The 20,630-nt window shown below is 42.8% G+C and overlaps 3 protein-coding genes across 3 annotated transcripts; 2 read left to right on the plus strand and 1 right to left on the minus strand.

Moving 5' to 3' along the window:
- The first annotated feature begins 287 nt into the window (after nt 1–287).
- ddx55 (DEAD-box helicase 55) lies at nt 288–8,990 on the plus strand. Its single transcript, XM_088935993.1, has 14 exons — nt 288–411; nt 577–627; nt 724–810; nt 954–1,045; nt 1,156–1,218; nt 1,611–1,760; nt 2,323–2,512; nt 3,229–3,311; nt 3,585–3,716; nt 4,157–4,249; nt 4,505–4,619; nt 5,086–5,254; nt 6,214–6,506; nt 7,530–8,990. Exons 1-14 carry the CDS (start codon nt 304–306, stop codon nt 7,704–7,706), a joined length of 1,803 nt encoding a protein of 600 aa, XP_088792119.1. The 5' UTR covers nt 288–303; the 3' UTR covers nt 7,707–8,990.
- Nucleotides 8,991–9,064: 74 nt separating this feature from the next.
- On the minus strand, nt 9,065–14,827 carry eif2b1 (eukaryotic translation initiation factor 2B, subunit 1 alpha). Its single transcript, XM_088935930.1, has 9 exons — nt 14,323–14,827; nt 13,513–13,614; nt 12,834–12,970; nt 11,985–12,101; nt 11,146–11,258; nt 10,944–11,012; nt 10,529–10,604; nt 10,016–10,141; nt 9,065–9,273 (listed from the first exon to the last, which is right to left on the minus strand). The coding sequence occupies exons 1-9, from the start codon at nt 14,333–14,335 to the stop codon at nt 9,118–9,120; spliced, it is 909 nt and encodes a 302-aa protein (XP_088792056.1). The 5' UTR covers nt 14,336–14,827; the 3' UTR covers nt 9,065–9,117.
- A 3-nt stretch (nt 14,828–14,830) lies between these two features.
- Nucleotides 14,831–20,070, plus strand: gtf2h3 (general transcription factor IIH, polypeptide 3). The gene is made up of 13 exons (XM_088935931.1): nt 14,831–14,905; nt 15,280–15,359; nt 15,627–15,733; nt 16,233–16,378; nt 16,490–16,552; nt 16,764–16,793; nt 17,196–17,224; nt 17,299–17,373; nt 17,689–17,742; nt 18,046–18,114; nt 18,668–18,803; nt 19,309–19,345; nt 19,431–20,070. The coding sequence occupies exons 1-13, from the start codon at nt 14,896–14,898 to the stop codon at nt 19,498–19,500; spliced, it is 906 nt and encodes a 301-aa protein (XP_088792057.1). The 5' UTR covers nt 14,831–14,895; the 3' UTR covers nt 19,501–20,070.
- The last annotated feature ends 560 nt before the right edge of the window (nt 20,071–20,630 follow it).

A 20,630-nucleotide genomic window follows, 5' to 3' on the forward strand; every position in this document is an offset into this window, starting at 1 on the left:
ATTATAGCCCCTTTATATTTTAGAGACTGCAAAACCTAATTTATTTGATCACAAACTTGTATCAGCACTTAGTTGTCAAATAGTTTTCATTTTTAGCTTGGTTCTCCTGAATTATACCCTTTACCTGTTTCGTAAATAGAAAATATGTTTACCAATGTACTGGACAGGACACATACCGATAAAGTACTGTACCCCTTAATCCGGAACGTATATGCCGGTACTTGTTGCTGGTCGGACAACGTACAGCAAAGCAGGAAGTTGAAACGGCGTGTTTTGGGGGGTTTGCACTGGGCATTTAAAAAAATGGAGAATGTGACGGAAGGTGGATGGGACACTTTACCTGTTAAATTACACCAAAGTATTTTACAGACTCTTAGTGAACTGGGATTTACTCACATGACGCCAGTCCAGGTGAAATGTTAAAGTATTATAATAAAGCTTTAAAAGATAAGTTACAGTTCTTAGAGTTCAATGTGTTCTGGTGTTGCGTGAAGATACTGTAGGAATTGCAGTAAAACATCACTAAAGAGTATCCTATCATAAAAAGTAAATATTGACCCCTTTTTTATCTAACAGGCTGCTTGCATCCCACTGTTTATGAACAACAAAGATGTTGCTGCAGAGGCGGTAAGCACGGTGTTTTATTTACTGACCGAAAACAAACTTGCCGATTTGTTTAACGTTACACTGTACAACTAAATGATTTGATATTTGTTAATTCAGGTCACCGGGAGCGGAAAGACTTTAGCCTTTGTCATTCCCATCCTGCAGATACTGCTAAAAAGAGAGGAGAAACTCAAGAAAATGCAGGTAAATTGGATACATACTTTGTTCATTTTAAAATGAGTTGAGGTCAAGCTAATTTTTTGAAAATGTACCGATGTTCTTGTCATTTTACATAAATACGAATATACGCATACGAGCGATTGTGGGTTTTTTTTTTGCTCTTCCAGGTTGGTGCACTGATTGTCACTCCCACGCGTGAGTTGGCCACGCAGATCAGTGAAGTGATGGGACATTTCATCCAGCACTTCCCTCAGTTCAGGTTAGCTATTGCGTGGAGTGGGTTGGCCTTCACGGGGGACCTAGTACACAGTACACGCTGACTAGAACGTTCGCTTTCCTAATGCGACGTTTCTAAAAATCTCTTTTCAGACAAATACTTTTAATCGGAGGAAGTAATCCTATAGAAGATGTGGAGAAATTTAAAGCGCAGGGGTAACTACGTCCGCCGCAAATTGTCTTTGGATTGGTGTTTTTTTGGGGGAGTCCTGGAAACGGCATGATTGGTGTGGTGAACTGGTGGTGCAATCGTTCTTTCATTTCTCAGCTGTGCTTCTACAAATAAATCTACCCCAGCTGAGCTTTAAGAAAGCAGGACCAGCTGTTTAAGTAAGCTAATAAGCAGAGCCCCCTCGAGTTCGTGCTTTTCCTAATTCTCACTATTTGGGTTTTCTTTGCTAAGTTTCATGGTCATCCTGCAGTATCTTGCATTTGCTGACTTGGGGGTTTAAAGCAGGCCACTTTACATCTGAGCACTGTTATTTCCCTCTGGATCTGAGGGAGTGGGGTGGATCCCTCCTGTTCTACCGGCTCTTTCTCTGTGAAAGGGGCAACATCGTGATCGGCACACCGGGGAGGCTGGAGGACATGTTCCGGAGGAAGGCGGACGGCCTGGACCTGGCCAGCTGCGTCAAGACTCTGGACGTCCTGGTGCTGGACGAGGCCGACAGGCTGCTGGACATGGGCTTCGAAGCGAGGTGACGAATTCAGGAGCCGGGCCTGCTGCTGGTTTATTGTCAGCCTCAGTAGGAAGGCTGTGTCCTCAGTCTCTGCTTGCTGGGGATTTTGCAGATTGCAACTATAGTTGTAGCAGAGGTCTAGAAGCTGTGAAAGAGCGTGGTGTAGACTGTTATTATTGGCAGTTCAGTTTGGTTTATTTGCCATATGCACAAGTGAAATGAAATGCTTAGTTGCCTGTATGTGCCAATACAAAGACATTAAAGAAATCACCAAAAACATCACCACAGAACAGCAGCAGCAGCAACAACAAGTTAAGTAACGTACAACTTTAAAAAAAGTCAGATGAGCAGTGTGAGAAAAAAAAAGATCAATGTGAGCCAGCTATGTGCTTTTTTTCCCTTAACTATGGCAACACCCTTGAATGCATAGATACAGCTACTGTATGTCATCATTGTCATTTGATAAATGTAATACAATGCAACACAGAGATCTGTCTCAGAAGCAGGAGCAGAGCAGAAGGGCTCGCGTGCACGCGTGTGAGTGAGTGATGGCCAGCTGGAGTGGCGCTGTGTCTTGCAGCCTGAACGCCATCCTGGGGTACCTGCCCAAGCAGCGGCGGACGGGGCTGTTCTCCGCCACGCAGACCCAGGAGCTGGAGAAGCTGGTGAGGGCTGGGCTGCGCAACCCTGTGCGCATCACCGTCAAGGAGAAGGGTGCGGCGGCCAGCAGCGTGCAGAAGACCCCCGCCAGACTGCACAACTACTACACTGTGAGGCTCTCGCCTTGACCCCCGTCGGCCCACTGCTTCCCATCTGGGGCCAGCTGTAGGACTTGGTTGACGTGACCGAGAGAGATGTGACATACTTCCTGTCAGGACTGTTTGGGCTGGACTGGATGGGCCGTGCTCATTCCACAGCGCTCTGCTGTTCTGAAGCTGTGAGCAGCTTCTCAAAATGGCTGCTCCCACCTTTCCAGTATCTCCTTGTGTCTCTGACAAAAAACATTGAATGAGTAGCTCAGGAAAGACCTAAAAATTATACCAGACACCTCATTTGCCAAATAGATCTAGTCTCCTTGGTGATGGTAGGGATATAACCTTTATTAATCAATCAATCAAGGTTTATTTATCAATGCATGAACAGTACAGCATACAGCGGTGTTGTCGGCAATGAAAGGCTTTATCTGCAAGCTCGTTAAGAGGGATAGAAGAGTAGAAGGACAGAAGTTTATAGGGATTAGGTTAAGATTAGGATACAATAAATTATACAATTTCAATTTACAATACAATTTACAGATTGTGCGAAAGTAACACAGGGAGATACGGTAGGATAGGATGTATTTATACTGTATGTGTTGTGAGGGTGCAAAGTGACAGGAGGGCGCTGTTGCACCCTATCATTTCAAGCAGGTTGTCTATTTGGTATTGACAAGGTGCTGACAATGAAAGGACAGTACTGGCTCAGACATTGTTCATTGTGTGTTTAGGTCTGCAGGACAGAGGAGAAGTTCAACATGCTGGTGGCTTTCCTCCGTCAGCACAAGCACGGGAAGCACCTGGTGTTCTTCAGGTAGGCAGAGTCACGTTTGTCTTCTGCCAGATTTTTATTTACTCCAGGTCAAAATGCAGAGGAAGTGTCAGCTCTAGAAAAGCCTCTTTCTCATTTAAAACTAGAGGAAAAACTTATCAGAGATAAGTTATCAGAGATGTCAGAGCCATAGCATACCCTGAACCTGCCATTGTCTTGTGGTTACACATTTCCATGCATTCTCAAATATTCAGAAAGTGCAGTTCTCATTCCCCTGACAGAAGTAGGGGCTGATTTTGAGCTTCTCTTCCCCAGCACCTGTGCCTGTGTAGAGTATTATGGAAGAGCCCTGGAAGCTTTGGTTAAAAATGTCAAGGTGCTCTGTATCCACGGAAAGATGAAGGATAAGCGTCATAAAATTTTTAAAGAGTTTCGGGACCTGAAAAGGTAAGTGGGGTTTACTTTTACCACCGATTTCTTTTCTAAGAATAAGGCATCTGTTTCCCACTTGTTGTAACAGTGGCTTCTAACCCTTGTACTTGAGAAGAGCTGTGGCAGGATCTGTCTTCAGAGCCAGAAACCCTTTTATAGAGAATTTTGAAGTATATATGATAAATGCTAAGGTTATTTCCAACTGTGTGGATGCATGCTGGAAGCATGGTTATTGTAACCTGGTTTACAACATTGATTTAATTATTCTAAAGATTAGCATTAGTTTCAACGTTAGGATGATGGAAGGAACAGAGTTCTCAAGTCGTCTGATTTCTATCTGTCAGTAGTTGACAGTGATCTTACTGTGCTTGAAAGTCATCATTATAACGGCTGCATGTGTTGGGTCAGCAGGTATTTCACTGTCCTCTTGCTAACGCTTTCCGTTGGGCCGGCAGTGGGATCCTGGTGTGCACAGACGTCATGGCCAGAGGGATTGACATTCCGGAGGTCAACTGGGTCTTACAGTACGACCCCCCCAGCAGTGCCAGGTACCAGTCCAGACGTGCCCCTGATCGCTCCTCGCGCTCGCTCACATTCCCGAACAAACCTCTCTGACAGCCCTGTGTGTACGGTAATGAGGGCTCTAGCAAAGCACTTGGACTCCCCGGTAAGTTCCAGAGAAAGTAAACGGAGGGGACACTGACGTGGGTAAACGGGATTTTGCGAAACCCAGGGCTGTGGGCGAGGATGGGTATTGACTGGGAGCTGGTTGTGAGCGCAGCGCCTCCTCTCTCTCTCTGCAGTGCCTTTGTGCATCGCTGTGGGCGTACCGCCCGCATCGGCCACCAGGGCAGCGCTCTCGTCTTCCTTCTCCCCATGGAAGAGTCTTACGTCAGTTTCCTGTCCATCAACCAGAAAGTAAGTTGGTGCTGAGGCTTCGGGTCGGCTTGCAAAAAATTAAAGTCTAGACGGGTTTGCATAACATTTAACATTTTTTCTCGCAAAGGGTTTTTTTGAATAGGCTCCTGAGCTCGGTTCCTAAAGCTTTCTCTCACTGTTTGCTGCATAGACTTGAATACTGATAGGTGCAGTGTTAAACAAACACCATTCCTGTTTTGCGGATAGAGGTTTATATAGGCGTCTGTAGTTCTGGACTTGTGATAAATGCAGAAGCAAATGATATCCAGAATAATACCGACACCTGATAAAATGAAAGAATCAGGAAGATATGTGGGTCTAATGGGCCAGAATCTAACTTGACTGGATTATGCATTAGTATCACGGGTAATTTGCAATGACAAAGGCAACGTGATTGCAGCAGATGTTATCGGAAAGCAAAGTGAGTAGGGGGTGAGGGGGCAGGCTGATTGGTTGTCTGTTGCAGTGCCCCCTCCAGGAGATGGCCCCGGTGAAGGATGTGGTCGATGTCCTGCCCAAGCTGAAGGCCATGGCGCGGGCGGACAGGGCGGTGTTCGAGAGGGGGATGAGGGCGTTCGTCTCCTGCATCCAGGCGTACGCCAAGCACGAGTGCAGCCTCATCTTCAGAGTCAAAGGTTCGAAGTGGCTGGGATGGGAACTTTATCTCCATCCTCACGATTTTTACTTTGCTTTGCGGATAAAGGTGATGTGTAAAGCGTTGTGCATTTTGGTTTGAGCAAATTTACATAGAAATACAGAGTGAAAAATGTTATAGCCTCATGGGTACTTCTTCAGATTACACACTTACATTCAAGTAAATAGCAGAGAAAGCAACTAATGACTTAATGACACTAGTATGGTACTTATTGTGGTCGCTCCAGCAGCACACATGTAGTGAAACGTATTGAAAATAGATAAAGGGAAAGGTGTGTAAAGCATTATAATGCAGTAGAGTAGATCATTGCATATTTGTGGACCATTAATCTGTCCAACATTTCCTGGTTCACATGCTGATCTGCCAAAAGTATATATTACAGTAAAAGCTTATTCCTTGTGAAGTGGACATGGTACTAAAGGTATTATATTGTACTTTTCATTAAACAAGCTGAAATAATGTGTACTGTACAGCTCCATTTTGGCAATATATATGATGACATATATAAGTAATTTGTGTTTTTACGTCCTTTATGCTTTAGGTATACTTTTTATACAGTGAACCAGTTGGAAACACATAAAAAAATATACACGCAAGACCGCAAAAACATAATGTGATAAAAGTGTGTACAAAAATAAGCTGCTGTAAATACACCGGTGTGAGTGCCCAGCATGCTTGAAAATCTGGCGAGCCTCCCTCCCTCTTAGGGGCTCAGTGATCGGTGGCCTGTTTCAGTCACAGTCACGATTGCAGACTGCAGTGCAAAACAACGATGCCCAGTAGTTACCTGAAATGTATCCTTGTGATTCACTGGTGTTGAGCTGATCAGCCTACAGAAGTCCCGCAGTATGGAGCAGCTTTGATTTCGCAGTGCACACCGTCAAGGCCTCCCTCGACTGAAGTGAAGGACATTCCCTCCGTCTTGCTCTCTCTTCCCAGATCTGGACTTCTCTGCTCTGGCGCGGGGGTTTGCTTTGCTGAGGTTGCCCAAGATGCCCGAGCTGAGGGGTAAGGCTTTCCCGGACTTCACCCCCGACCCCATCGACACGGACTCCATCCCGTACAAGGACAAGAACCGGCAGAGGCAGAGGAGGAAGATGCTGGCGGAGCAGAAGGAGAAGGAGCAAGCTCAGCCCGTCAGAAAGATCTTCATCAAGAACAAAGCCTGGTCCAAACAGAAAAGCAAGAATGACAGGAGGAAAAAGGTGGCGGCCAAAAGAAAGAGAGAGGAGGTAACTCTTTACTGAGGTTTTCGTTCCGGCCACCTGCTTTGAAACAGCCCAGGTGTGCGTTTCATGTCTCGGCTCTCAGCTGTGAATGAGGAAGAGCAGGCAGTATCCTTTTACTCACCCACCATGGAGCCACGTGTTTGAACACGTCACAGGCTGGAGGAGAGGTGCCCTCGCTGTCAGGACCGCCTGCCTGCCTGCAAGCGTGGGGAGCCAGCGTGGGCCGCTCTGTCTCTGAAAGAGATCCCTGCCACATGAATCCCAGCCTGCTCTGTCCTTGGTGGTGCTCAGTCAATTGGGGGAATCGTTGTCAGATATATATAGAGAGATCACTTTATTGGCTTTATTCCATTCACAATTTCTTGTATTAGGAATTTCCCAGCTTGCTCTCCATGAGACACACAGACAGGGAGAGAAGGTTGGGGTCATAGCGCAGGTTCAGCCATTTATACGGCACCCCTGGAGCAGCTTGGGTTAAGGGCCTTGCTCAGGGGCCCAACGGAGTAGGATTCCTACTCAGGCCTCGGGATTCAAACCGGCAACCTTCCAGTCACAGGCGCAGATTCTTAGCCCAAGAGCCACTGCACTGCCCCAGAGTGTGACAGTGAGCTGGGGACATGATCCTGGTTTAATCCCATCATCAACCTGTGTTCTGGCCTGTGCCATCCTCTGTCCTCTTCTCTTTTCCCAAATCTGGACTTCTCTGGCTGAGCTATTTGGAAATCCCTTAACTTGTTTAGTTAGGAAAGGAAAAGAGTGGAACAACAGTTATCAAGAGTCATTATAATTGACTTTACTTATCACTGAAATTGCCGTCACTTCTGGTTAAATTTGGTTTTAAAGAGTTTCTCAGTTTCTGCTGATTTTTAAACTTGCTGAGATTACGATAACATTGTATAAACAAGCAATTACCTGACCTGGTGATATCCTTCAGGAATGCATTACAAAATTGATCTCAGACTTTTTTACAGCAGCTGTCAGAACTGTAACGAGCAGTCTAATGATGATGATTCTTTTTGGTACCAGGGCTCAGACATTGAAGACGAAGACATGGATGAGCTGCTCAGCGACACCAGACTGCTGAAGAAGCTCAAGAAAGGCAAGATCAGCGAGGAGGACTTTGAGAAGCAAGTGACAGCTGCGCGTGTTTCACAATCCAAAACGGCAGGCAAGCAACAAGAGGAAGATTCAGAGACAGACTAAGAGTGAACAATGGTTAGAATTTGAACCTAGTTGCAAAAAAAAATTTAAATTGAAAAACAAATGACAGAAGAACTGCCTTTTTCCCTGAGCTGAGTGACGACTTTTCAAAATCTTCTCAGGGATGCAGCTTTTTAATCAAAGTAAGACCAAGTTGCAGCCACGGTAAAGTAGAAGACACTTCAGAGAAATATTTCACATGCTCTTCAGAACCTTTTCGGTTTGTCACCTGGAAGCAACTTAAACAGCTGAAGCTCAGATCCTGTGTTGTTATACTGGCTTCTTAAGGAGAGTCTGTTCATTCATTGATGCCTTTTTTAAATTGATGTAAAATTGCTTGACTGCATACAACAGTGTTTATTTCCCTGCTACCTCCTGCACAGGGCTTATTGTTAACCATAACCATATTGTTGAAGCTGACACTTTGAGTAAAAGGCTACCCTGGGATTAATTAGCAACTGTTGTAGGTGGGCTGAATGAACCACTTGTTTGCCAGCAACTACAGTATATCACCCTGCAACTCATTACTGGCAGCCCACTGAAGCTCAGCAGGTGTGAGCCTGACCAGTACTTGGATGTGAGACCTCCTGGGAAAGCTAAGGCTGCTGCTGGAAGAGATGTTAGTGTGACCAGTAGGCGTGTTCTCCCTGTGGTATGTGTGGATCCTAATGCCCCTTTTATAGTGATGGGGGACATTAAACTGCAAAGAAAGGTGCCATCCTTCTGATGAGGCGTAGAACTGAGGTCCTGATTCTTCTGTGGTCATTAGAAATCCAAGGGCCGATCCAAAAAAAATCCAAATTTGTCCTGGCCAAATTCCCTCCTGACCCTTACCAGTTATGTCCTTTTAAAAATACCCATCTCTGAATTGGCTCCATCACCCTGTTCTCGTCCCCACTGAGAGCTGGTGTGTGGTGAGAGTACTGGAGTACTTTGGCTGCCGTCTCATCATCCAGGTGTGGGTTACACATTGGTGGTGGTGGAGGGGAGTCCCCATTACCTGTAAAGTGTTTTGTGTGGAGTGTCCAGAAAAGCACAATGTAAATGTTGGGGTTATTATTGTTGTTTGTAACCTTACTTTTTATTCTCAGGCATGGCAATTCTGATTCTGGTACTGTATGATCAGGTACCCAGGAAATCTCCATGTTAGTGAAATGTTTCTTCAAATCTGCAATTTGTTTTTCAAATGTAGTTAGTCCAGAGCTAACCTATGGGTATCTAAACATTTTATTTTTAATTCTGAATTAAATAAAAGATGGCAAGTTCAGTCCCATTAAGTGAAGATTAAATATTCGTCAGGTTTATGTTTCTCAACATCTAAGTACTGATTTTTTTAACAAGCAGAAAAAAGTTCTACTGACTTTTCTTTAAACAGCTTTATTAGATATATAATTTACTGGCATCTTCAGTGCTGTTACAAATATAGCTTGATGAGTTCATCACTAACAGCTGAAGGGGTGAGCACCCCCAGATCTGTGAACAGGAGGGTGATGAGGGAGGGAGGTGTATAGTCAATCATAGGATGCTCTTCTGCTAGATTCGTGCTCAACTTCAACGTATCGGCTTTGTACTGTGAAAGAGGAAAAAAACATTTATTGCAGCAGCCACATATCTGTTATCCGTATATCCATTCATCCATTTTCTAACTGCTTCATCCAACCGAAAGTTGTAATGCAGCTGGAGCCTAACTTGGCAAGCAACAGGTGCAAGGCAGGACACACCCTGGATGGGACACCTGTCAAGGCACACACAAACACAGACACACGCGCGCTCACATCAGGGCCGATTCTCCCAAAGCCAATTCACCTACCCGTATGCCTTTCAACTGTGAAAGGAAATCAGAGCACCCATAGGAAACCCAAGGGAACATACAAACAGGACATACGAACTCCACATGCATAGCATCCCAGGTCTGGAATTAAACCCAGGACACAAGCTCTGTGAGGCAGTACTGCTCACCACTGTGCTACCATGCCACCAGAACATCTGAATGTAAGTGGATAATTCAGTCCGAATGATCTTAACCTGGCTGAGCACTGTTGTCAGTGAGATGAAGGAATTAAAGACTGGGTGAAACTAGTCACTGGTATGGCTACGGTGTGTGCAAAAGCAGCAGTGCTCTCACATGCTCAACACATAACTGAATTTGTGATATTTTTTTATCTCTACTTGTGACTATGATTTCAAAGCACGTCTATGTGAAATCACAAGCGAAGACAAGTCAGATGAACAATCTACTGAAAAGGTATCTTCAGAAAATGTAGATTGATTTTGCTGACACCAAGATGATTATCCCTGATCTAGCCCTTTACCTTAAATCTGTCAGGAACATCTTGCTGGTTCAGTGGGTAAAGTCTGACAAACTTGAAGCTTTCTGCCACCACATAAAAAGGCTTGTTATGTGCTTTGGAGCACACTGCCATTTGGTATGTGCCAATCTGCAAAACAATTAGAACAACAATAGAAAAGGGTTAGAATAAGATTCCTATACAATATGAAATTTTTAATAGTTTGTAAATTCTATGGTTTACAGATTACATACTGTATGTATAGCACAGTATAGAGTGCCGAACAGTGAAACGAGCTTCCCAGCCACATTGTTTAAGTTAATACCTGGGGTTCTTCTTCTTTTACTGAATGGGCTCCTCTTCTATTTAAATTTTCATTATTTAAAATCCATTTAAACTTCAAATTGTTTGCCTCTCAACACTAAACGGTTTCATGCCACAGCACAAAATAATCAGTATTTTTTCAAATGAGAAATAAGAGTATCCTGTGTTAATGAATCCTGTGACATGACCTGGTGCGTCTGCTACACCACTCACCTTGTTGATGATGCCTCCACTCTCCACTACACCTTCAGCTCCCACGATCACCAGGTCCACCTTCTCCATGACATACCTGCGATGACAAACAAGAATCTTATGTCCTGTGGTCGGATCCCTAAACAGCACGCTTCTGTCATACAAAAGCCCCTATGTCACCTGATTCTGCTGAGTGCTTTGTACACAGGCACTGGGCACACTCAAATAAGCAGTCTAGAGCAGGATACATACCTGACCTGCAGATCTATGCCCTGCAGCCCTTAGCCCAAGTTACATATTAAATATTAATAAGTTCACGAAGCTGGTTTTGCAGTGTGTTGGTTATACCTGCGCGCGAACATGGCTGTGCTGTGCTGTGCAACCAGTTTATTGGAGGTTTTGAAATTCCAGCTTGGAGATTCCTGCAGGTACCTACCCTACAGCGGCATCCAGGATCACTGTGACCGGAACATTGAGTTTTCTTAGCTTTTCTGCCATATTTTGCCTGCAAAAGAATAAGAGTTCACTAAAATAGATCATCCAGCTACTCTCCGACGGGTAGTTCCCATTGTAGATCAGATAGAGTGCTGCGCTTGTTGGTATTTCTTCTTTTCGGGGGCATGCTGGCATGTACTTGCCCTGCGGTGTCGGGCTGAGATTCAGTCACGTAGACGGTGAAGCGCTTCTTCTCCGCCGCGGCTTTCTCCAGCACGCGCAGCACCACCCTCGAGGAAGAGTGGGTCAGGATTTTCTACAGCGGGAGAAACCAGGAGGTGAAAGGACAGGATTCCCTCCCGCTCATGCCCAGCAGAGCAATGCAGCAGTGCTGAATGCACTCTGCAATACTCTCTGCTCTATGGCTAACAGATGCCCTGAAATTAGTAAGATGCCTGCTGGCTTTTGTGCAGAAATCAACAACCCTGCTCCCGGAGAGTCCCAGTTCCCCATTAGTATAGCTAAATCATCTAGTCTAATCGTGAGATTGTTTAAAAAAACAAAAATTCACAGCCCATAAGAACCTGAAGCCCCTTAACTGAGCATATGGCTTTCTTAATCGATCCTCCCATCTGTCCATTTTCTAATCACTTCTTCTAATTCAGGGATGCAACACACCAGGTCCTTTTTTCCCAGAAACCAATTAACTGACCAGCATGTCTTTGGACCTTGGGGGGAAACCCATGAGAACATAAAACTTCATGGCAAGGCAGCAATACTCACCACTGCGTCACTGTGGCTTAGCTGACCAATAACTTAGTATTGCCAGTATTCATAAACAGTTGATTTAGGGTAACATACAAGACTAAATGGACTGGGGCTCTTCAGGACTATGGTTGGACTCGCTTGCTTTACGACAACTTAAGAACACATATCAGTCTTTCCTATAGGAAGAATTACCTCCACAAAGTTCAGTCGATATCACTTCAACACTGTTGAAGAGTAAGCATGCTATTTGCTACTCTTCAACATAGGTACTCACTGCTCCGTCCTTGATGAATGTGTGACAGAGTTTTGCAACTTTGTTCCTCGAAAGTGATATTTTCTCCAAGAAGAGTTCTCCTCTTTCAATCATCACTTTCTTGCATTGTGATAAGTCCTGCGGACAGGGTGGGAGAAACAAAATGTTCTCAACACCTGGGCCCCAGCTGCACTTGAAAAAACATCTACAAGATCTGAACCTTTTGGATTCACAATTTCTCACAAGTTCTCACATGCTGAATATGTTCACTTGGGTATGGAAAGGAGAGTGCTCTACCGTGACGCTGGAGGACATTTTTTTTGCTTCTCCTTTTGTCACCTTACCTTAGTGTAAACTAGGTTTCACACTGTATGTAGGATGGCAGAGCAGAGCTGTGTTGTAAACTAAGTCACAGACACTTAAGTCACTGCCTTAAAGTTTCAGTTCAGGGTTTACACCAAGGGTGGACTATCCTGGTCTTGGGAGGCCTGTGTGTCTGCAGGATTTCACTCCAACCCAGCTTTTAACAAGTTCAATCAGATCCTTATTGGCTTAGTGGGGAAAAATAGCTTCTTCCAGCTCTTCAGCTTCTGGTACTTTGAAGTGTTCAGGAAACCCCACAGACACACTAGCCCTCCAAGACCAGGACAGCCCACCCTTGTTTAGATGCAGAAAGTTCTTGTAAGAGCCAGCGGGCCAATCAAGATATTGATTGATATTTCAGGCCAGTTAGCTCTGAGCACTTTGAGAAAGATGTGTGAACTTGTACAAGGGCCTGCAACGTGTACAGTAAAACCTGCCACGGATCAGATCGGCTACGCAGTGGGCGTTTTCTGTACTTTTCTGCCAAAACGGACAGGCAGTACTGACCGGATGCTCCAGAGAGGTGAGGCTGATGAAGCGCAGGAACAGTTCTCCCCCAGACGAGACGGCCACCGAGGAGTCCACACTGGTCAGCTTGTCGATGGCCTGAGTCAGGTTCTCTCTCAGACCCAGGATAGTCTCACCTGCACCACAGCAGAGGGGAAACTGAAGAGGAACTCCTGGGAGAACTGACCCATCCCCGATCATGTTTAAAGGATCAGCTCTATCTAGTTAATACTACACACCCAAAGAAGGCTCCACAGCCGAAACGTTGTGTTTTTTTTCTTCTCTTTTCAGCATGGAATAAACCTTTACTTGTGAGATTGTTACAGCCATCTGTATGAAGACTGGAATTCCAGACTTGTAACTTCAATGCCTATTTGAACTGACAACATGGGTGATGACTGTGATGCTGTCAGGATGGGTTTGGTTATGGCAGCTGTATGGGGTAGTGGTGAGGGCTCTGGACTTCCCACCAAAGGGACTGTGCGGTCCAATTCCTAATGGGCTACTGCAGTCTTTGAGTGAGTTGCTTCACTCAGATGGTTCCAGTAAATACCCTGATCTCTAAATGTAAGACAGTGGGATGTAAAGCTGCTCTCAGCTGACTGATCTGTTTGAAGAACGTAGTACCAACAGGCGTGACGGGGTCCGAGTACAATCCCCTTTTACGGGAATCGGTTACCTTTGTCTCTTTTCAAGAACTCCAGCAGAGTGCGGATCGCGGCCACAGCAGACGCCATGTCAGGATCCTGCCGCATCTGATTCCTGAAATACTCCACCAGTTCTGAGGAAGACAGAAAGGTCTTTGGCATGACAAAGATCTCTGTTCAAGTAACCTCTCACCAATGAAACCAATTCCTTTTATGTACAGTATTTTACAAATGCCAGGCACTGCAAATGCTCAATCTAATACAATTGTAAAACTAAATCACAACTATACAGCTACTGTAGTAGACATAAGTACGTTATAAGACATTACCTCTTACTACTTAACAATGAAGTGTAAAAACACCGCTTGTTGAACTACTAATTCATCCGAGCAAGTGGTAGTAAGATTTCACCCTATTTTAAGATTGAACATATGGGGTGCTAATGCTTATTTCTAAAACTTTATGGACGTCTATGGAGTTTTAGAATAAATAATCACAACATGCATGTATCAAACCAATTTGTGGGAATTGTGACGCCTCCTTACGAACACGCTGGAGTGAATAAACGGGAGTTATTTTATGGAAATATACCAGTTTTTCGTAAGACCCTTCCACACACTGGCTCAGCAAAGCTAGTTCAATTCCACCAAAAGGACGTTTCTCTCCATTAGAAAAGTCATACCAGACAAAAAGGCCTTAAATTTAATTTCATTTGACCAAAAACGCAGCGTTACAAGAAAGAAAGTAAATATATTAACGATTTCACCATTTTAGCATTGTCAAGACTGTAGGATGAAAAGTTAGGTCATTCGTGGTCTAATTTATATACCATGGCAACATACCTTTTTCATTCATTTCTGGAAGACAGAGGTAGGCAACTTTCTCGGAGGGTGGCTGGTGCAAACCAGGCAAGAGCCAACAGCTGTAAAACGCAGGAATATTTCCACTTGAATGGCTGTTTCAGACAGTCAGTAAAATAAAAGGCGAAAGTCAAACACGTAGTAAAATCTGTTTTATTTAAAAATCGAAGTTATAAAAATAAAAGCGATTTAGATTAATTAGTTCAGACGTTTTGTAATTAGAAACAAATTGTATTAACTTTTACATAAGGAAATTATTTGACAGCCGGATACTTTTCCCCCTTCAGTGCAATAGCTGATGAAATAGAAGATCTCTTAATTATTTACTGTTTTGGGGGATATCGTTGTTTATTAATCCGATAATATGCGCATTTGAAAGAATGATCGATTTTCCTAAAAAATACTGGATTTATCAGTATTTCAATTTCACTCGTGCAGCCGAGCAAGCTCAGAGTGACTAGTCGAGGTTTGATGACGTCCGCATGCTGCGACACTGTCGGGAAGATGGCTTTCTGATACTTGGGGAATATCTCTTTCTGCGTTTGTGATGCAGATATGGCTTCTGGTGGGTTAATTCAACTTAATTTCGATTATTATTATTACGTATGATCAATACGAGGAATATCTAGTTCGTGCATCTTTAAAAACAAGCCTTTTTGTCTTTCGTTTTATTTTACTTAAGTTGTTACAGTGGCATGAGAGGGAATTAGTACAGTATATTTCACTGCTGTTTATTAAGTTTGACGCCAGAAACAATCCACTTTATTTTAGAATGTAAAATGTAACCTTAGTTGGTACAGGACACCGATTACCTAAAACATAATTACGTTATTATTTGTGTGCAACTGAGTTATTACGGCATTCTTTCGATAGAAGATAAGTTAAAATCTTGTTGTGTGTCACAGAGAATTGGGGGTGATTCCTTTCTTCTGTTTGCAGAGGACGAAATCAGTCTTCTCGTCATCGTGGTGGACGTGAGTCCCATCTGGTGGGGCCAACAGTCGCAGAAAGAGCCCGAGGTAAATGAGATGGTTTGTGCTGTATTCGTGCTAGAATATATAGGTAATCGCAGCATTTACCTAGAAGTGGTTTTAAGGCAGTTTGAAAGTTTTAGCGTTTAGCTACTGCTCGTACTGGCAAGCAAACTGCCTATAATCTGTCACCTTTGTTTTCCTGTATTTGCATTTGTGGAGGTCTGTAAAGTATGGATTCTAAGAACTTTTGCAGTTTGTGAAAAGAGTTGAAGTTCACAGCACTTGGTTTACTTTCATTACTCTGTGAAACAGTTCACCCTGTCCAAGTGCATGGATGCTGTGATGCTGATGGGGAACTCGCATCTTGTTATGAACAGGAGCAACAAACTCGCCATTATTGCCAGCCATTGTCAGGAGAGGTAAAGATGATTATCATTTGTGATGAACAAGGGTGATGGATTTGAGTTCCGTTTGCCCATTTTCCATTCTGTTTCAAATACTTTTATTAATTGTGCACTAATTGTGCATCTCTGCCTCGGGAATCCTGGTTACTTTCAGCGAGTGACATGCCCCAGGCTCTAACCTGTATCGTCTGGATGGTACAGTTCCACCTCCTCTAAGACGAGCGTCTTTACTGGAAAGGCAACTTAAAAATATAGCAAACTGTTACAGCACCCTGATGGTGAAGACTTCCCTTTCCAAAGCCAGTGCAGACTTGTTTTAGATCATTTTTGGAAATGTGCCTCTGTATTTATTCACAGACAATTGCTGTTCTTACTATCAGTTATCTTATACGTGCTTGTGTTAAATTGTCCTGGGGATCTGTCAGAGTATGGCAGGGACAAAGTGGGCAGCATGCCAGCGCTGAACATTGCTCTGAGCATCACGCATTTCCTGTTGTGCTCCTTGTTTCTGCAGTCACTTCCTTTACCCCAATAAGCACTGGAAAGCTGGTGATTTTACAGGAGATGAGGCAGCATCAAGCAGTGGAGACGGCAAATACGAGCTCCTGTCGGTAGCCAATGAGCTCATTGCTGAAGAGATCAGAAATCTCATGGCGAGAAGTAGGTCACTCGAGTTCCTGCTGATGTTTAAGTTAGTCTCACTCTCTTTCAAAGCAGCCCGTGTTATCTGGCAAGGGCTTGGATAACATACTGTCCATCCTGTTTTTTCAGCTGATGTGAGGGGCCAACAGACAGAAACGTTGCTGGCAGGATCACTTGCAAAAGCGCTCTGTTGTATCCTTCATCTCATTGTGGTAGCACCAGTACTCTTACAAACTAAAAAAATACTGAAAAATACAGATTGTAGCAGCCATCTGTTACATATGTAGGAGTTTTCTTTCATTCGTAGGCAATGCTGTCTTCCAAAAAATCTCGTTTGTGTGTCTAATTGGATTTTTAGCTGATGGCTAACGAGCTGTTAGTTTTCATAACAGTTTCTGGACAGATATCCACAGGCTTTCAAAGGAGCTTGAAGGTAATGCAGTCCTTTCTTTCACAATTAACCAGTCTTTCGTGAAAATTTGACAAACGCTTTTTTAGTGTATCACATATTTACTGCTTTATTTTGAAATTAAAATTAATATTTCTGTATGGATGGGTAGTTCATAAATTTTTGACTTCTTTTCTGTTGTGTTGGTTTGTTTACCCTTTATTTATTTATATGCTTTATGCAAGGCAGAGGCTCTCGTAAAAGTAAATCAATGATCTGGAAAACATAACCCCTGATCTGTTATATAGCAGAACTACAGCAGAGAGGAATATTTAAAAATCTGGACAAATCAATGAAACAGATGATCAAGTATAGATGACCGTTGATAATTGAAAAAGATGTGGAATATGGAATGTTTTGTGACATATGGTCTGTTTTCTTATCCAGCTGGACCAGAAATGAAATCAAGAATACTGGTGAGCAGTCATTTTCAGGCATAGTTATCTTCAGGAATGTATTCCCAGGATTAATGCTTTTTGTTGTTCCCCAGGTAATAAAGGCTGCAGAAGATTGTGCATTACAGTACATGAACTTCATGAATGTTATTTTTGCTGCACAGAAGCAGGTATGAATGCAAAACAATTTGTCTCTGCCCTTGGCTTTCCCTTCACAATGTTAATTGAAACATGTAAAATAGCAAATTGTTAGGAATTAAATTTATGGAACACCTTCTTCTTACAGCAGGCTTTGTTCTGTAATACTTTTTGTGTTACAGCAGTAATTAGTGACATAAAAATGAGGTAAGAATTTCTCAAATAAAGATCCCTGAGATATTTTTTCTGTGATTCGTTTTGATCTCTTTGCCTTTTCCCCCCTCTGCTATGTGGTTGTTAATATGTGTTGAAAAAATTCAGGTTCTTAGTTTATGTTTCTGTTGCAGAGCATACTTATAGACGCATGTGTCCTGGATTCTGACTCTGGACTTCTGCAGCAGGTAGATGTTTAGTTGTTGCCAGCGATGCCAGTACCTCTTGTAGACCGTATGTCAGTAGGATGAATTTATATTTAGAGGCCAAAGCAAGGTTCAGCCTACGGGCTGCAAGAGAACAGTTAGAGTTTTAGTTAACACTGAAAAGAAAAAGGAAGGAGCGAGGGAAACATCGTGCTAGTATGCTTATAGAGCCTTAGTACGATTGACATTTTTCTGATTATATTGTACTAAACCCTTCTGAATACTTCTGTTGTAATACCAGTCAGGTATCATTCTGAGCTGTTTGCACCTTTGCTGTTTCTGCAGGCGTGTGATATTACAGGGGGGCTGTATTTGAAAATACCACAGAAGATTGCTCTGGCACAGTATCTGCTGGTAAGAATGCTGAAACATGAAATCTGCAGCAGATATCTAGCAGCAGCTGTGAAAAATGTATGTGGGAGGGGACCACAGTCCAATGTGTTGACTAATTGTTACGATTGCTAATTAGTCTGACTTTTAGCCAATGTGATTTAATTCACAAGGTTGATTTTTGGTACCTATTTATACAGATGGGGTGGTTGCAATGAACTGGATGAAGTACCTTGATCAGGAATACAGCAACATTATTGCCAGCTGGAATTTGAACCCATAGCAGGAGTCCGGAGCTTTAACCAGAGTTTCACACTGCTGCCCAGTCAGCCTCTTCCATACATTATCCTAACCCTACAATAGAACTGTTATAAAGAAATACAAAAGTAGTCAACATCTTTTAAGGGCTTGCTAGTTAAATATTTTGTGAACCAGGCCATGGCTGGTGTTAAGTTAGCACATGTGGTTGAGATCAGTGTGTGAGTTTTTAAGAGGCCACCAGCCGCCTGTGCTGTGCGACTAGCATGCTTCCTTTTGCTCTGGGTTAATCCCTCTGTTATGGATCCGTTGTCTCCAGTGGGTCTTCTTGCCCGATGCCGATCAGCGCTCCCAGCTGGTCCTCCCTCCTCCTGCACACGTTGACTACAGAGCCGCTTGCTTCTGCCATCGGAACCTCATTGAGATCGGATACGTGTGCTCAGTCTGCCTGTCAAGTATGTTCTGAAAACTTGTTTCACTTTAATTCAGTAGTTTAATGTTGCTAAGTGGGCTTGGTGACGCACTGATTGCAGGCTTGCAGCACCAGGGCCCTGGGTTCAAGTTATGGGGTGCTCTCTGCGTGGAGTTTGCATTTTCTCTCTGATTTCCTTCCACAGGCCAAGGGCATACTTTAGGTAGGTTAATTGGCATCTGTGAAAATTAGCCCTGCTGTATTGTGTGTGTTTGTGCGTGTATGCCCTGGGATGGACTGGCATCCTGTCCAGGGTGTATCCTGCCTTGTGCCCAGTGTTTGCTGGGCTAGACTCTGTTCTGGGCAGAGCAGTTAGAAAACGGATGTTGCCAAGTATGTGACACCAGAAGTGTATAAGTACTTGTGGTCTTGTAAAATGATATGGTGTCCTTTTGACGCAAATGCCAAATTAAGATCTAAATCTGTAGCAGAAGGTTATGTATGTTGTTACTGAGTTTATTTACTGATTTTTATTTCCTTCCATGAAGTTTTCTGCACCTTCAGCCCCATCTGCACAACTTGCGAGTAAGTACTATCTAAAGTTAGCGTGGTGAAGTTAATACGAGAATTATTGTACCCCTGTTTATTTAATGTGTGTGTTTTCTTCTAGGACTGCCTTCAAGATTTCATTGCCTCAGATGATGAAACCAAAAAAGAAGAAGTTAAGACTAGCTACATGATCACCACTCTCGCTCTGGAAATACTGGATGAAGATTAAGGACATTGGGAATTGTCTTTAGGAGAATATAATTGAGACAAGCCTGGACCAAATAAATTTCATTTAGGTTTGATTTCAAAACTTCAGTTTTCACAGGACCTCGGAAAATTAAAAAATACAACAGGCCAAGGAAATAATCTCCTTTTTATTTACTGTTACTAGTCAAGAAATGGGTCCTAGCTATGTTTTCTCTGTTCTGTTTTCTCATTTACATAAAGAGTTCTTGACTTTAAAACTATATCCAGAGACTGAATTTGAAACCAACAACTAAATGATTTTTTTTTTCAGATCTGCTTGATGAGTAAACTTAATGAAAAGAAATTATTTTCTTAAACATGAATTTGGTTATACAAGTACAGTTGTCTTATGGTATTAAACTTTGTTCATTATTACATTTTGTTCAGTATTAAATTGCAAAACCGAACATTTTGCCATCCTTGTTTTGTTCTATACAGAATATTGTATGTCGTCTCACAATTTGTTAGACTTCTACATTTTTATTAAATTAAAGAGGTATCCATGTTCATTTCTAGACCAATGTTGTTGTGTAGATGTTTATATGTCAACATATCGATGTTAAAAGTTAATATTTGGGTTATTAGAAGTATTTTTTTATGCCGAAGGCAATAATGACCTACTATAGGTTACACCACAACCAATCCTAACAGATCAACATTTGTAAACAGTATTTCTAAGATTTTTTTTTAAATCAAGGAGTTCAGTGTCAGACAGTAAATAATAACCTGAAGAAACATTCCCCTTTTCTAACACTACACCTTTTATGACCTTTTATTACTTCATTTAATTTAGTGCAGATATAACTAGATATATGTGTTTACTGAATATCAGATCATATATAGGGCACAGTAAACAATGACAGTTATTTACATGTTACACCAATCTACAATTTGACCTTAAATGATGTAAATGGGTGCTTTAATGTGTTTTTGTTTTCATGTTTTCATTTAAAATGTGGGTCATGTTGCTCCATTATTTTGAAGATATTTACTGCAGTTAGGTACCTTTAAAATGTGTAGTTGTCACGTTCAGATTATACTCATGCTTTTGCAGTCTAGAAAGGGAATCGGGTTA

Source organism: Atractosteus spatula, chromosome 17 (genome assembly GCF_055471065.1).
Source record: "Atractosteus spatula isolate fAtrSpa1 chromosome 17, fAtrSpa1.hap1, whole genome shotgun sequence".
In the NCBI taxonomy this organism is placed as follows: domain Eukaryota; kingdom Metazoa; phylum Chordata; class Actinopteri; order Semionotiformes; family Lepisosteidae; genus Atractosteus; species Atractosteus spatula.